At 34.9% G+C, this 15,496-nt stretch overlaps 1 protein-coding gene across 1 annotated transcript in view; it reads right to left on the bottom strand.

Annotated features, from left to right (window-relative positions):
* Window positions 1-15,496, bottom strand: part of LOC128664858 (tetraspanin-11-like) — a 144,202-nt gene that overhangs the window by 103,171 nt on the left and 25,535 nt on the right. The window contains exon 2 of the mRNA XM_053719658.1: window positions 5,238-5,429. Coding sequence (XP_053575633.1) covers window positions 5,238-5,429 — 192 coding nt within the window. The remainder of the gene's footprint in view (window positions 1-5,237; window positions 5,430-15,496) is intronic.

Below are 15,496 nucleotides of genomic sequence, written 5' to 3'. Positions count from 1 at the left end.
TCTGCAATGGTAGCGATGGTGCCGATCGTTGGTGGGCGGGAGCTTAGCAGGGAGGCGGGTGGGTGGCCCATCGCTACCCAGCATCCGGTTTCTGTATGTGCAATGTGCACGTCGGGTGCCAGGAGCATGCGGGGGGCCTGCAGGGGCGTGCGCGTGTGTGTGCGCATGTGCAGCAACCACTGCCACCAATGTCCCTGAATAGCAAAGAGTGAGAGGGAGGGGGGGGGGAATATCAAAGGATCTAGGAGGGGGAAGGGGAGGGGGTATTGAGGGGGGAATCTACACTACAGAAAAATCTATAATTATAGAAACAAAAATTGTTTTTGGGGCAAACTGTGTGCTGGCAGACAGCTGCCAGTACCCAAGATGGCGGTAAATAGGTAGCGGGGGGGGGGGTTAAAGAGCTGTTGGGGGGGATCAGGGAGGTTGGGGGCTAAGGGGGGTCCATCACAGCTGAATAGATATTAAAAAAAAACTTTTATTTTAGTACTGGCAGACTTTCTGCCAGTACTTAAGATGTCGGGGACAATTGTAGGGTGGGGGAGGGAAGAGAGCTGTTTGGGAGGGATTAGGGGGTGGGATGTGTCAGGTGGGAGGCTGATCTCTACACTAAAGCTAAAATTAACCCTGAAAGCTCCCTACAAGCTACCTAATTGACCCCTTCACTGCTGGGCATAATACAAGTGTGGTGCAAAGCAGCATTTAGCGGCCTTATAATTGCCAAAAAGCAACGCCAAAGCCATATATATATGCTATTTCTGAACAAAGGGGATCCCAGAGAAGCATTTACAAAAATTTGTGCCATAATTGCACAAGCTGTTTGTAAATAATTTCAATGAGAAACCTAAAGTTTGTGAAAAAAATTGTAAAAAAGTAAACATTTTTTTTTATTTGATCGCTTTTGGCGGTGAAACGGTGGCATGAAATATACCAAAATGGGCCTAGATCAATACTTTGGGTTGTCTACTATACTGCACTAAAGCGAAAATTAACCGTACAAGCTCCATACAAGCTCCCTAATTAACCCCTTCACTGCTGGGCATAATACATGTGTGGTGTGTGGTGCGCAGTGGCATTTAGCGGCCTTCTAATTACTAAAAAACAATGCCAAAGCCATATAAGTCTGCTATTTATGAACAAAGGGGATCCCAGAGAAGCATTTACAACAATGTGTGCCATAATTGCACAAGCTGTTTGAAAATAATTTCAGTGAGAAACCTAAAATTGTGAAAAAATTAGTAAAAAAGTAAACATTTTTTTTATTTGATTGCTTGGCGGTGAAACAGTGGCATGAAATATAAAAAAAATGGGTCTAGATCAATACTTTGGGTTGTCGTCTAAAAAAATATATATACATGTGAAGGAATATTCAGGGATTCCTAACAGATATCAGTGTTCCAATGTAACTATCGCTAATTTTGAAAAAAAGTGGTTTGGAAATAGCAAAGTTCTACTTGTATATATTGGGTATTTCTAAACTCAGGACAATATTTAGAAACTATTTAGCATGGGTGTTTTTTGGTGGTTGTAGATGTGTAACAGATTCTGGAGGTCAAAGTTAGAAAAAGTGTGTTTTTTCAATTTTTTCATCATATTTTATAATTTTTTAAAGTAAATTATAAGATATGATAAAAATATTGGTATCTTTAGAAAGTTCATTTAATGGCGAGAAAAAGGGTATATAATATGTGTGGGTACAGTAAATGAGTAAGAGGAAAATTACAGCTAAACACAAACACTGCAGAAATGTAAAAATAGCCTTGGTACCAAACGGTCAGAAAATGAAAAAGTGCTGTGGTCCTTAAGAGGTTAAAGCTTTAACAATGTATGGGGTCGGAGGAACTTTCCTGCACTTCATTTGATTAATTTATAACTCTCCTGCTGCCTCTATTATTATCAATAATAATAATGGATCAAGACAGGGATGCCCACTTTTTCCCTATCTATTTAATTTGGCCCTTGAGCCTTTAGCCATACAATTAAGGAAAGAAGTTGAAGGGATTAAACTGGGTAAAAGAAAGGTGACCACGTTATTATATGCCGATGACTTACTAGTTTTAACGACAAATACCAAAAAAAACATACCATTATTAACCCAAATTTTGAAAGATGTTAGTGTCTTTTCAGGCTACAAAGTTAATACACTTAAAACAGAAATTTACTGGCTAAATAAACTTAAGGATGCTTATCAAACTTCCCTCTTTAAAGAAACAAATGAAGCATTTACGTATCTAGGAATCAAATTATCTAAAAATATCAATGAATGGTATGAGTTTAATTATCCACCAATTTTTCTGAAAATAAAACATGATATGGAAAAATAGGCTAAATTTAAATTAACCTTAACAGGCATGCTGGACTGGCAAGTGGGAGCGGATTATTATAGAGTGCTCCATTTGGAAGAAATTTTAATACAACCATTCTCCCCTGCTGCACTCCTCCATTGTACCCCTGACAAATGGCCTAATAAAATTAGACAATTACCTGTGATACAAAATGTGATTGTGGCATGGCAGAAAATACTTAAAATTTTAGATATTAATCTATCTTTCTCTAAATATTTTCCTGTTATTGGCAACCCTAATTTTACACCAGCATTAGACTCTAAAACCTTTAAAAACTGGGCCCTGAAAGGAATAAAGTTTGTGTATCAGTTTATAGACAAAGAGTTAGGGAGTTGTAAATCTTTCACTAAACTGAAACAAGAATTTGAGTTATCAAATAGAGACTTTTTTGCATTTTTACAGGACAGACATTGTGTCCAGGAGTTTGTGTATAATAATAGTGGAGAGGAAACAAGGCATATTTTGGAAACTGCTTTGAATTTTTTCAACGCAGGCAAATACTCTATTTCAGTTGTATACAAAATCATTTTAACCGCCTGAGGCCAAAGTAACTTACAAAGATTAACTGACACTTGGCAGGTTCCCTCAGAAACTATCCAAGAAAGTTTAAAATTGGTAGATACCGCAATAATCTCCTCTTCTTGGAGAGAATCACATACTAAATTTATAAATTAAGTATATATCACACCAGAAGTCAAGGCTAGATGGGACGAAACAAGGCCACTCTGTCAGAAATGTAAGACTTTAAAAGCGGACTTATACCACTGTTGTGGGAACTGTACTAAAATTAAGAAATTCTGGTATAAGATAATAACTGGGTTAATAAAATCTATCAGACTAATACACAAATAACTGACAAAGATGTTTTTTTTTTCATTGGCCAAAAAGAAAATATTTCTAAAAATACTTGTCAGTTAAATGCTATAATTATAACCAGTAGACTACTGATTTTGAAATACTGGAAATCTAGCCTGAGAGAACTTATCCAGAAACTTAAACATCAAATAATACTGGAACAACTTGATACTTCGTTAAATTCAGAAAGTCAAGTTACACGCTTTTTTTTATAAATGGAAAAATATCATTTTAAACTTCCCCCAAGAAATACAGATACAACTAATTGCCCCCTTAGAGATACTATATACCTTGAATTGGCTATTGCAAATAATGAATATCCTGCGTGTTAGGTGGGAGAGCCGGGGGAAATTTCCCATCCCTTTTTATTTTTTTTTATTTTTTTTTATTTTTTTTTATTTTTTTTATTTTTTATTATTAGGGTTTTTTTTTATTTTTATTTATTTATTAGGTTTTTGTTTCATTGTATGTAGAACATTTACCTTTCAAGTACTTAAATTGCTATAAGGTACGAAGGAATTATATTAGGTATTTATAAGATATGTTTAATTCATAAATACCTTTCTATAACTTTTCAGTTGTGACATGGCTTGCTACACAGCATAGTAGAATTATAATACATATTTTTAAAAATAAAGTATTTAATTTACAATTGTCAACTGTTAATATCCCTGTAGTTTTTTTTTTATATGTTCTGTTATACGGCATGATAGAGTTAGCATATGTACCCTCAAAACTACCCAATGTAGAAGTGCCAAGTGTTAATAACTCTGCAGATTTTGTTTATGTTGCCTTTTTGTTCTTTTATATAATATGTGTGCTTAAAATAACTGATGTACAAATACTAACTGTTATCTTTGCTGTGTCTTGCCATGGTATCGTACACTAATATGGTATATAAATAAAGATGGAAAAAAAACATGATTTTAATAATGTCTGTACTGTTTGCGACAATCACACCTGAGTGAGGAAGAAATGTACTCATATATGAAATATGACATATTAAATCACGCCATTTGTAGGTGTCCTGAAGTGTTTTTAAAACTCTATCTATCCTGGCAAGATACATATGGCATCCATGTGGATACTGAGTGTTGAGGATGTATTGTGATGACAATAAGTTAATGCCACACATGTAAATGAGTTTTGTCCTTGCCAAGTAAACAAATGGGTTCCATGAATAGGGCTTTGCTGTAACCTTAAGAGGTGTGAATAGGCTATTGTATGTGTGAGTTTCAGGAGACCTCTCAGTTTCTATTTTGAAAGAAAACAGTTAATACCCAAAAAGTCCTTTTCAGGAGATTTTTGTTGAAAACGCATTCACGGCAGAAGTGTTTTTTTAACTACCGATACGATATTGCATTGTAATCATCCGAGAAACTCGGCTCCAAATTTTCGCCAATGCAAAAATATTCATTTTTGTGAGCCAATAACCGATAGATTGTGATGGATCCCTAAGACAGGTATTATATACACTACATATTGCAACACAATTCATACCTTAATGGTGGAAACAGGTGTCTATCTCCTTCTTTTTTAAATAGATGGCTCAGATGTTTGCCAGGATTTTAATGCAAATATATCACTATATGCTTAGAACTCATATTCATGATTCTTTGAAGCTTTTAAGGGAAGTCTATACAAGCCATCTCAAACTGTTCTCTTAGCTCATAGCTCCTTAACTATTATATGTTTGAGTCTACTCATGTGCTTGGCATCTGGAGCCTTTTGCAGTACTGTATCTCAAATTAGGTTGCTTCTAGCTCTTATATATTTTACATGTAAAAAATCAATGTAACCATGTAACCATTTTTTTGTGAAACCTTGTGAACATTTATTATTTTTTTTTGCATTTTTATTTACTTTTTTATTTTATTGGTCCTTATTTTATATGTGCATCTAAACTATACAAAATAATTGTTTATTTTCATGTTAATATAGACCTTATATAGTTTGAAATTACACTCAACACTCTGTCATTAAATTCCCCATTATTTGTAGTGACATAAACCCCATACAAGAGCTTATGTTACTTACCACAGTAAGACAGCTTTTTTGTTCTCGGATCATTGCAAAGCACCCAAGAAATCCTGTAATCATAACTAGACTCCCAGCGAATAGTAGAATGTAGGCAGAGAGCGAAAAAGTACTGGTTGCAAGGAGACTTATGTAATCACTTTTCTCCATTAAAGTCCACAGGCCCATCGCAATTACAGCTGTGCCACCCACCTGCAACAAAGGAATATATTTTGAGGAAAAAACTGTAATGTATATGAAATAAATAAAAAGGCATTAGTTACAAAATATATATTAATATCAGCAAAACACCTTCTCTATATGATTTAAAGTTAACTTTTGACTTACAGTCCCAAAGCATTGTAAAGTCATACAAATAATAATGGTGACGTGACGACATTAATTCAATATCCAGGTAATTAAATGTAAAGTAAATGTGAAGATGTGGCATTAATTTGGAGGGGTAAACATGCTAATGAGGGAGTTGATAGCAAAAAAAGATTATCAGACCAATTCAAAATCAAGCAATGAAGCAACTGTGTGTATTTGTCAAAATGACAATTAAAGGGATACTAAACCCAAATGTTTTCTTCAATGATTCAGATAGAACATGCAATTTTAAGCAACATTCTAATTTACTCCTATTATCAATTTTTCTTTGTTCTCTTGCTATCTTTATTTAAAAAGCCGGAATGTAAAGCTTAAGAGCCAGTCCATTTTTGTTTCAGAACCTGGCTATCCAGGCTGCTGAACCTAAAATGGGCCAGCTCCTACGCTTTTTAAATAAAGATGGCAAGAGAACGAAGAAAAATTGATAATAGGGGTAAATTAGAAAGTTACTTAAAATTGCATGCTCTATCTGAATCATGAAAGAAAAAAAAATGGGCTTATTATCCCTTTAACTGTACATATAACTTGTGTATATTGTCCCATATACAACACTTGCTCAGACAAACCAATTGTTGCAGATACCAATACAGGCCGGCAATTTTTCATACCTCAGGCATCTGCACTTGCCAGGAATGAAATTGAAAAACCAGGAAGTGTCTCACCACACAAATCCGCTCCCAGTCTAGCTACAAAAAGTCTATATATCTATGTCTATAATCTATATAGTTGTCAAAGAATTAATTTGTATACAAATGTGCAAATAGATCCAAGATAGCAGCATACAGAAAAAATATGTACATTTGTTTTATGGTACCAGTTCTTCATTAATAATCCCCTGCAGCAACAATTCTATATAAAGAGAGACATTTTTTACATTTTGTTTTTTACATTCATAAAAAATTTTTTGTTTTAGCCACCAATAAGCAAGCGTATCCCAGGTTCTGAACTAAAAATGGGCTGGCTCCTAAGCTTTACATTCCTGCTTTTTAAATAAAGATAGCAAGAGAATGAAGAAAAATGTATAACAGGAGTAAATTAGAAAATTGCTTAAAATTGCTTAAAATTGCATGCTCTATCTGAATCAATAAAGGTACATGTGTATATATGTGTTTATATATGTATTTATGATGTAAGTATATAATTATATACATTTATAAATAGATAAATACACATGTATACACACACACATAGAAATATATATATATATATATATATATATATATATATGAACAATCCAATAATATGCACTCCCTGGATTTAAGCACAGCACACTTTATTCAGCAGTACTGCTGAATAAAGTGTGCTGTGCTTAAAGGGACACTGTACCCAAAAATTTTCTTTCGTGATTCAGATTGAGCATGAAATTTTAAGCAACTTTCTAATTTACTCCTATTATCAAATTTTCTTCATTCTCTTGGTATCTTTATTTGAAATGCAAGAATGTAAGTTTAGATGCCGGCCCATTTTTGGGGAACAACCTGGGTTGTCCTTGCTGACTGGTGGATACATTCGTTTAACTGGGGATGGAGAGGGAAAGGAAGTGGGTTATAATTCTTAAATTCAAGGACTAAATCACTTTATATAATACTTATATTCCCAGAATCCCAGAACCTTATGCAATAATATACATGGAAATACATTCATCCACCAATAAAAAAGTGCTGTCCAGAGTACTGAAACCAAAAAAAAGCTTAGATGCCTTCTTTTTCAAATAATGATAGCAAGAGAACGAAGAAAAATTGATAATAGGAGTAAATTAGAAAGTTGCTTAAAATTGCATGCTCTTTCTGAATTACAAAAGAAAAAATTTGGGTACAGTGTCCCTTTAAATCCAGGGAGTGCATATTATTGGATTGTTCTTATTGTTTGCTTATGCACCCTGGTTTGGAGGAATTATTGGCGAGTGGGAGTGCGCTCCTTGGTTGATGATTATATATATATATATATATAGATATAGATATATATATAATATAGGGCACAAAATATTTCCGTTTTATAGGTATAGAATGTATAAAAAATCTAGAGAAAGCAATAAATTTAGGGGCTAATTATACAGTAATTGTCTATCCGACATGATACGCTGTTGCGTATCATGTCCGACAGACATCGCTGAATGTTGACAGCATACGCTGTCGGCATTTATCATTGCACAAGCAATTCACCAGAACTGCTTGTGCAATGCCGCCCCCTGCAGATTGGGGGTGTCAATCAGCCCCATCGTATAGGATCGGGAGGATTGATGTCCGCAGCCTCAGAGGCAGCGGATCAGTTATGGAGCAGCGGTCTTTAGACCGCTGATTCATAATTGCTGTTTCCGGCGAGCCTGAAGGCTCGCACAGAAACAGGGGCATCAAGCTCCATTCGGAGCATGATAATTGGGCCCCACAATCTCCTATTAAGGAGAGAAATATTTTGGATTATTGAACTTAACATTAGAACACCTGAGGGTATAAATACAATACTAGATGTGGACCTATTCACTAGATAAGTGGGCTTATCTCTAATATTATATTTCCTCTTTTATTTTTCTCCATCAAGCCTCTATTTTAAGTGTTTATATATTCCCAAAATATGTATAAAATTAATGAGCTTCTCTAACTAATGATCTGGATATATATAACACATATGTTTCTTAGTTCTCATCTTTTATATATTTCTTCCACCGTCATATGAAGTCATAGGCCACTAGTTATTAAGGTCTGTCGGACCTGATCCGACAGTGCAGATCAGGTCCGACAGACCTCGCTGAATATGGCGAGCAATATGCTCGCCGTATTCAGCATTGCACCAGCAGCTCACAAGAGCTGCTGGTGCAATGCCGCCCCCTGCAGACTCGCGGCCAATCAGCCGTTAGCAGGGGGGAGTCAATCAACCCGATCATACTCGATCGGGTTGATTTCCGGCGATGTCTGTCAGGTTAGGGAGCAGCAGTCTTTGTGACCGCTGCTTCATAACTGCTGTTTCTGGCGAGCATCAAGCTCCATTCGGAGCTTGATACATATGCCCCATAGTATATATGTGATGATTACATGGTATGGTGGAGGACTATATATTTTAGGAGATTACCTATAGAATAGTATTGATATTATATTGCTATAAACTTGTATTTTTAGTTAGTTTTCCTTTCTGTATTATTAATTTATTTATTTGATATATATTTTTATTGTGCTGTATGTAATGTATGTATTTACTGTATATATTAATATATATTTTTTATGTTTATCCATTTCTTATGATTTTTATCCTCAATGTCACTTAGACTTTGTATCAAATTTACTCTGTAATATTGAATTCAGTACTTTAGTAAAGCTTGGCGAATTAGGAGTGCTATCGTAGATAAAGTATTGTAAACAATACGTAATTATCTATACTTTTTACCAATTCTATATGGTAATATGTATTAACAGCTATTGCTCCTATATATGTATTTTTCTTATGTTTATTTGTATTTTTATCTTCTAATTGTATTTATCATTATGCTGTACTTATAAATGTATTTCTTTATTATGTTTTTGTATGTTGCCATGCATTAATTATGGATCATTGATGGATTTATTTTTTTCCTCTCTTTCTCTCAGTCGTATTTATTGTTATTCATAATCTACATCAACAGGCTTGTAACAGCGTTTGGATACATTGTAGCTGTCTTTCATCTCCCAAATCATCCACCTACTGCATCACTGTGTGACCGCACACGACACCTAAAGCCGTTCTTGGATCCAATCCTGGTCTGTCTTTGAGGACACACCCCCATGACGCAGGCTCCTTGATGTTTCCTTTGACATTCGGCGGCTGATGCCGAGGACGGCGGGCATCCACCTGGTAACTTCGGCACCGGCAGGGACTGTACCTATAGTGATATTGTGGTGAGTCATCGCATATGACTTAAAAAGCAACCGGGGAGGTGATACAGGTATACATTTTACTTTGACTGCTCTGGGTCTTTGGTATTGAGTCACAATTTACTCCTATGAACTGCACCTGAGAGTGTTATTCTTCTACGAGCTGTTACAATAATATTGGCACATATTAAGCTATTGTCCTTTTTTGCTTGTTTTGAATCTTGTATTTTTTCTCCGGACTTTGCAACCACTCTTATTGTTGAGGCAACCAGTGCTTATTTAACTAATTATACATTGTTTATACATTGCTTATTTATCAACCACATTCTTATAAGTATTGATTATACTGTATATCATTTATATATTTACATTATCCCATTATGGCTACTGAAAACATTCCTACAGGGGTAATAGATGTAAAAAAACGTAAGCTAATAATGGAGACTGCTTTAAAGGGCCATTCACAGATTTCAGAGGACGATTTATCTATGGTTTTTTCCTCTTTAGAAAATTTGAGTTTTAAAGAAACCAATTTATGATGGGACATTGAATTTCTCTATCTATATATTACTGAAAATACGGTCCATAGGGGACTTGAATGAAAAAGTACCCCACCTTTGCATTCAATATACCAGAATGTATGGAGGAATGGAATACTAACTTAACCAACTGCTCTATTGTATGAAACAGTTGGTTAAACATAAAATAAATTAAATAGCTACTATATTACAGGAAATTGATAGGCTATTTGGTGGGCTTAAACCATTTCAAACCACTAAACAATATAGTGACTATAAAGAAAAACTAGATAGCACTATTAACAAATTAGACTCAGAATTATCAGAAAGAAAAGTCAATAAATATCAGAGAGATGCCAAGGACTATGAGCTAGATATAGTTTATTCCTGGCAAAAAATATCAGAAGACCAACTCAGAGTACTAAATATAAGAGTGGGGAAAATGGTAAACAAAATAAAAAAACAAAAAAAGAACCAAAAAAGACACCATAGACAACAAGCTAAAAAGGTCACTTTTGCAAGTATAGAAACAGACCACCAAGATATAGATCCAACTACATCATTAGAAAGTGGCCAACTAGAAGATACCCCAGGTCCTAGTCATACAGGTCAACCAGTGAGGCAGGATTTAAAATCCCTAGTTGAATCACCACAACAGACCAGTACACCAAAAAAGGGAGAAGGCCATTTCAGATATTCCAGCAGGATACGGAGAGCCCACAAGAAATAGGAGTAGTAGTTCATCTCTACAATTATAACTTGAATAATGCATATATATATATATATATATATATATATATATATATATATATATATATATATATATATATATATATATCACTTCTCAATAAAGGTTTGAGTTTTGCACCAGTCACAAATTTTGTTTTTTTTTAATACTAAACTAGATGTTAATAGTTTTGTATGCAAGATTGTTTTGAAAAAACATTTTTACAATGTAACAGATTCACATACTGATCCACCGTCACAACCACTGGTTACAGGGACATTCCCATTAGTTGGATTACAATATACCCAACTTAAAGATTTAACACAACTGATTACACTATCATCACAGTCCAGTACACACACACAATCAATGTTCGACACTAAATTTAATTTTAAAGACAAATCATACTTTTACCCGATACATAGTAGAGACCATACTATAGATATGTATCAAAGAGTGAAAGAAAAAGAAATGGATACCATAAAAAGAAAAGAGTCCGGAATCCAATCCAAAAATAGGGTAAAACATAAACTTTATTTTTTCATGGAGTTAAAATCAGTACGAATAAGACAGTAGGACTGGTCTTACGCGTTTCGGCATCGAGCCGTAATCATAGACCTAACGTAATGTTATGTCCAACCTCTTTAAAAAGCAACAACTAAGTCGCCATTGGTCAAGCAATTAACAATTAAAGTTATACAAACTCCTAAGTACACAATAACAAGTTGACAATAATAAGTATGCCTAGATTACAAAAACAGTCATTTAAGGGACTGTCTGCAAAAACTGCTATTAATAATTAGGAAAATATTTGTTGTCCATACACTGTGCACACAGAGAACATACAATGCAAATATCACATCAGTACAAAAAATCATTACTGTATTTGGTATTAAATAAATGGAACCAATAGAGGGTATGGCAACCATTAATTAGTGCTACACTCATTGATAATGAGGAGTAAAGGGCTATATAAAAATGAAATGAATGTATACCCATATTCCACTGTATAACTGGATATAAAGATATATATATATAATGTACAATATTAAAGATAAACATGATGGAGATATAGTCTATCTCTATAGAAATATATGCACAAAAAGGAGATACACAGGAACTAGTACACCAAATCAATCTGACATAATATAAACCAATTATGTGAATATATAAAATATCTCATAATGGCTAGTAAGGCGACTAATATTTATTCCCAAAAATGTATTATGTCATACTCAGAATTGAACCCATTTGGTACCTGTGTAGCTAGTTTGAAAATCCAAAAGATTTCCTGTTTGGATATAAGCTTGTTTCTATTTCCACCTCTAATAGGATTTTTATAATGCTCAATGGCTCGCCATCTGAACGTATGGGTATTCTGTTTGTGGACATCAAGAAAATGTCTCGATAGTTCTGAGTATCTTATTTCATTTGTGATATAACCAAGATGTTCCCTAATTCGTGTAAGAAAAAGAGCTCACAGTGTTGAATCAGAAAATTAAAACAGACACTACTAAATATAGAGACAATCTCACAAAAACTCAGAGAAGACCTCTCAATGAATTAAATAGAAATCAAGATATCATATTACTCAGGCAGACAAGGGGGAGCAGTAGTTTTGCTTAATAGAGAAGACTACCACAATGAAGTGATGTCAAAACTAAACAATGTATACCTTTTATATGAAACTCCCCTATAACCCTACCTTGTCTTTCAAACAAGTGATGATATCCCTGTTGGACAGAGCTGTTGAAAACCACTACAGGGAGTGCAGAATTATTATTTTGACCACATCATCCTCTTTATGCATGTTGTCTTACTCCAAGCTGTATAGGCTCGAAAGCTACCAATTAAGCATATTAGGTGATGTGCATCTCTGTAATGAGAAGGGGTGTGGTCTAATGACATCAACAGCCTATATCAGGTGTACATAATTATTAGGCAACTTCCTTTCCTTTGGCAAAATGGGTCAAAAGAAGGACTTGACAGGCTCAGAAAAGTCAAAAATAGTGAGATATCTTGCAGAGGGATGCAGCACTCTTAAAATTGCAAAGCTTCTGAAGCGTGATCATCGAACAATCAAGCGTTTCATTCAAAATAGTCAACAGGGTCGCAAGAAGTGTGTGGAAAAAACCAAGGCGCAAAATAACTGCCCATGAACTGAGAAAAGTCAAGCGTGCAGCTGCCAAGATGCCACTTGCCACCAGTTTGGCCATATATCAGAGCTGCAACATCACTGGAGTGCCCAAAAGCACAAGGTGTGCAATACTCAGAGACATGGCCAAGGTAAGAAAGGCTGAAAGACGACCACCACTGAACAAGACACACAAGCTGAAACGTCAAGACTGGGCCAAGAAATATCTCAATACTGATTTTTCTAAGGTTTTATGGACTGATGAAATGAGAATGAGTCTTGGGCCAGATGGATGGGCCCGTGGCTGGATTGGTAAAGGGCAGAGAGCTCCAGTCCGACTCAGACGCCAGCAAGGTGGAGGTGGAGTACTGGTTTGGGATGGTATCATCAAAGATGAGCTTGTGGGGCCTTTTCGGGTTGAGGATGGAGTCAAGCTCAACTCCCAGTCCTACTGCCAGTTTCTGGAAGACACCTTCTTCAAGCAGTGGTACAGGAAAAAGTCTGCATCCTTCAAGAAAAACATGATTTTCATGCAGGACAATGCTCCATCACACACGTCCAAGTACTCCACAGCGTGGCTGGCAAGAAAGGGTATAAAAGAAGAAAATCTAATGACATGGCCTCCTTGTTCACCTGATCTGAACCCCATTGAGAACCTGTGGTCCATCATCAAATGTGAGATTTAAAAGGAGGGAAAACAGTACACCTCTCTGAACAGTGTCTGGGAGGCTGTGGTTGCTGCTGCACGCAATGTTGATGGTAAATAGATCAAAACACTGACAGAATCCATGAATGGCAGGCTTTTGAGTGTCCTTGCAAAGAAAGGTGGCTATATTGGTCACTGATTTGTTTTTGTTTTGTTTTTGAATGTCAGAAATGTATATTTGTGAATGTTGAGATGTTATATTGGTTTCACTGGTAAAAATAAATAATTGAAATGGGTATATATTTGTTTTTTGTTAAGTTGCCTAATAATTATGCACAGTAATAGTCACCTGCACACACAGATATCCCCCTAAAATAGCTATAACTAAAAACAAACTAAAAACTACTTCCAAAACTATTCAGCTTTGATATTAATGATTTTTTTGGGTTCATTGAGAACATGGTTGTTGTTCAATAATAAAATTAATCCTCAAAAATACAACTTGCCTAATAATTCTGCACTCCCTGTATATGGATAAAGATTTGGTTGATTATCTGATTGTTAATGACCCCAGAATTCCATACTTTAGAATTACTCCTAAAATCCATAAAACCACTATTAACCCACCGGGTAGACCAATAGTGGCTAGCAATGGTTCACTCTGTGAAAGACTGAGCGAATGGCTTGACCATGTACTTCAACCGATAGTCTTGGCTTTGCCAGGATATATTACAGATAACTCACACCTTATTAAACAACTTGTAGATATACAATGGAGCAAAGAATATAAATGGTTGACCATTGACGTTACTGCCTTATATTCAAATATACCCCATGATCTAGGTCTAGAGGCTTTATCTAAAATGTTACATAGATACACTGAATTTGATGATCAATTTATAACATTTATAACATCAATAATGGGGTTTTTACTCTCACATAATTATTTTGTTTATGAAGGAGAGTATTATTTACAAAAAATTGGTACGGCCATTGGGGCAAAGTTCACTCCAGCATTTGCCAATATTTATATGGGCTGGCTCGAACTTTGCCTCATTCTCTCAGAAAATTGCCCTTTTAGAAACAACATCATACTATACGGTAGATTCATCGACGATTTGATACTTATATGGAAAGATGATGGCCTAAACACCACAGAACAATTTTTAGAATACATGAATTCTAAGAATTACAATCTTAGTTTTACTAGTCAACAAAATCAAACAAAAATAGACTATCTAGATATACACTTAGACATTGGATCGAATGACAAAATAATTACTTCAATATATAGAAAATCATTAGCTAAAAATACAATTTTACATGCAGACTCATGTCATATCCCCCATGTTAAAAGAAGTATTCCTAAAGGACAATACCTAAGAATACGCAGAAATTGCTCTAGTATTTCACTATATTTCAAACAGGCAAGAAAACTTACAGAAAGATTAATACTTAGGGGATTCAATAAGAAATCACTTTTGCAGATGTAATACAAAATATCTAAGATAGATAGAACTTCTTTCTTCTTTTCTTCCTCGCTAGGAGACATTACAAGAATGAACCTCTCAGAAAAAAATAAACCTCTCACAAATTGGCTTAATCCAACAAATGTTTTTTTTTTTTTTTAAATGTGAACATATTCCCTGTAAGAGTTGCACATACACTCAAAGGAATACATTGTTTATGTCTACTGTTACAGGAAAAACTTATGACATTAGGAGTAGAATTGACGGCACAACTCAGTATGTCCTATATTTAATTACATGTCAATATTGCTCTCTACAGTATATTGGGATCACTACAAGACCCTTAAAAGAGAGAATAAGAAAACACCTCCTATCATTAGAAGAACGGGAGGCAAAAAAAACCAGTGGCCAAACATTTTAGACAGCATGGAAAGGGCACACAATATTTCTCTTTTATAGGTAAAGAATGTATAAAAAAATCATCTAGAGGAGGGAATAGACTTAATCTCCTATTAAGGAGAGAAGTATTTTGTATTATTGAATTTAACACTAGA

This window comes from Bombina bombina, chromosome 6 (assembly GCF_027579735.1).
Source record: "Bombina bombina isolate aBomBom1 chromosome 6, aBomBom1.pri, whole genome shotgun sequence".
NCBI lineage: Eukaryota > Metazoa > Chordata > Amphibia > Anura > Bombinatoridae > Bombina > Bombina bombina.
This window is presented reverse-complemented; position numbering and strand designations above follow the sequence as displayed.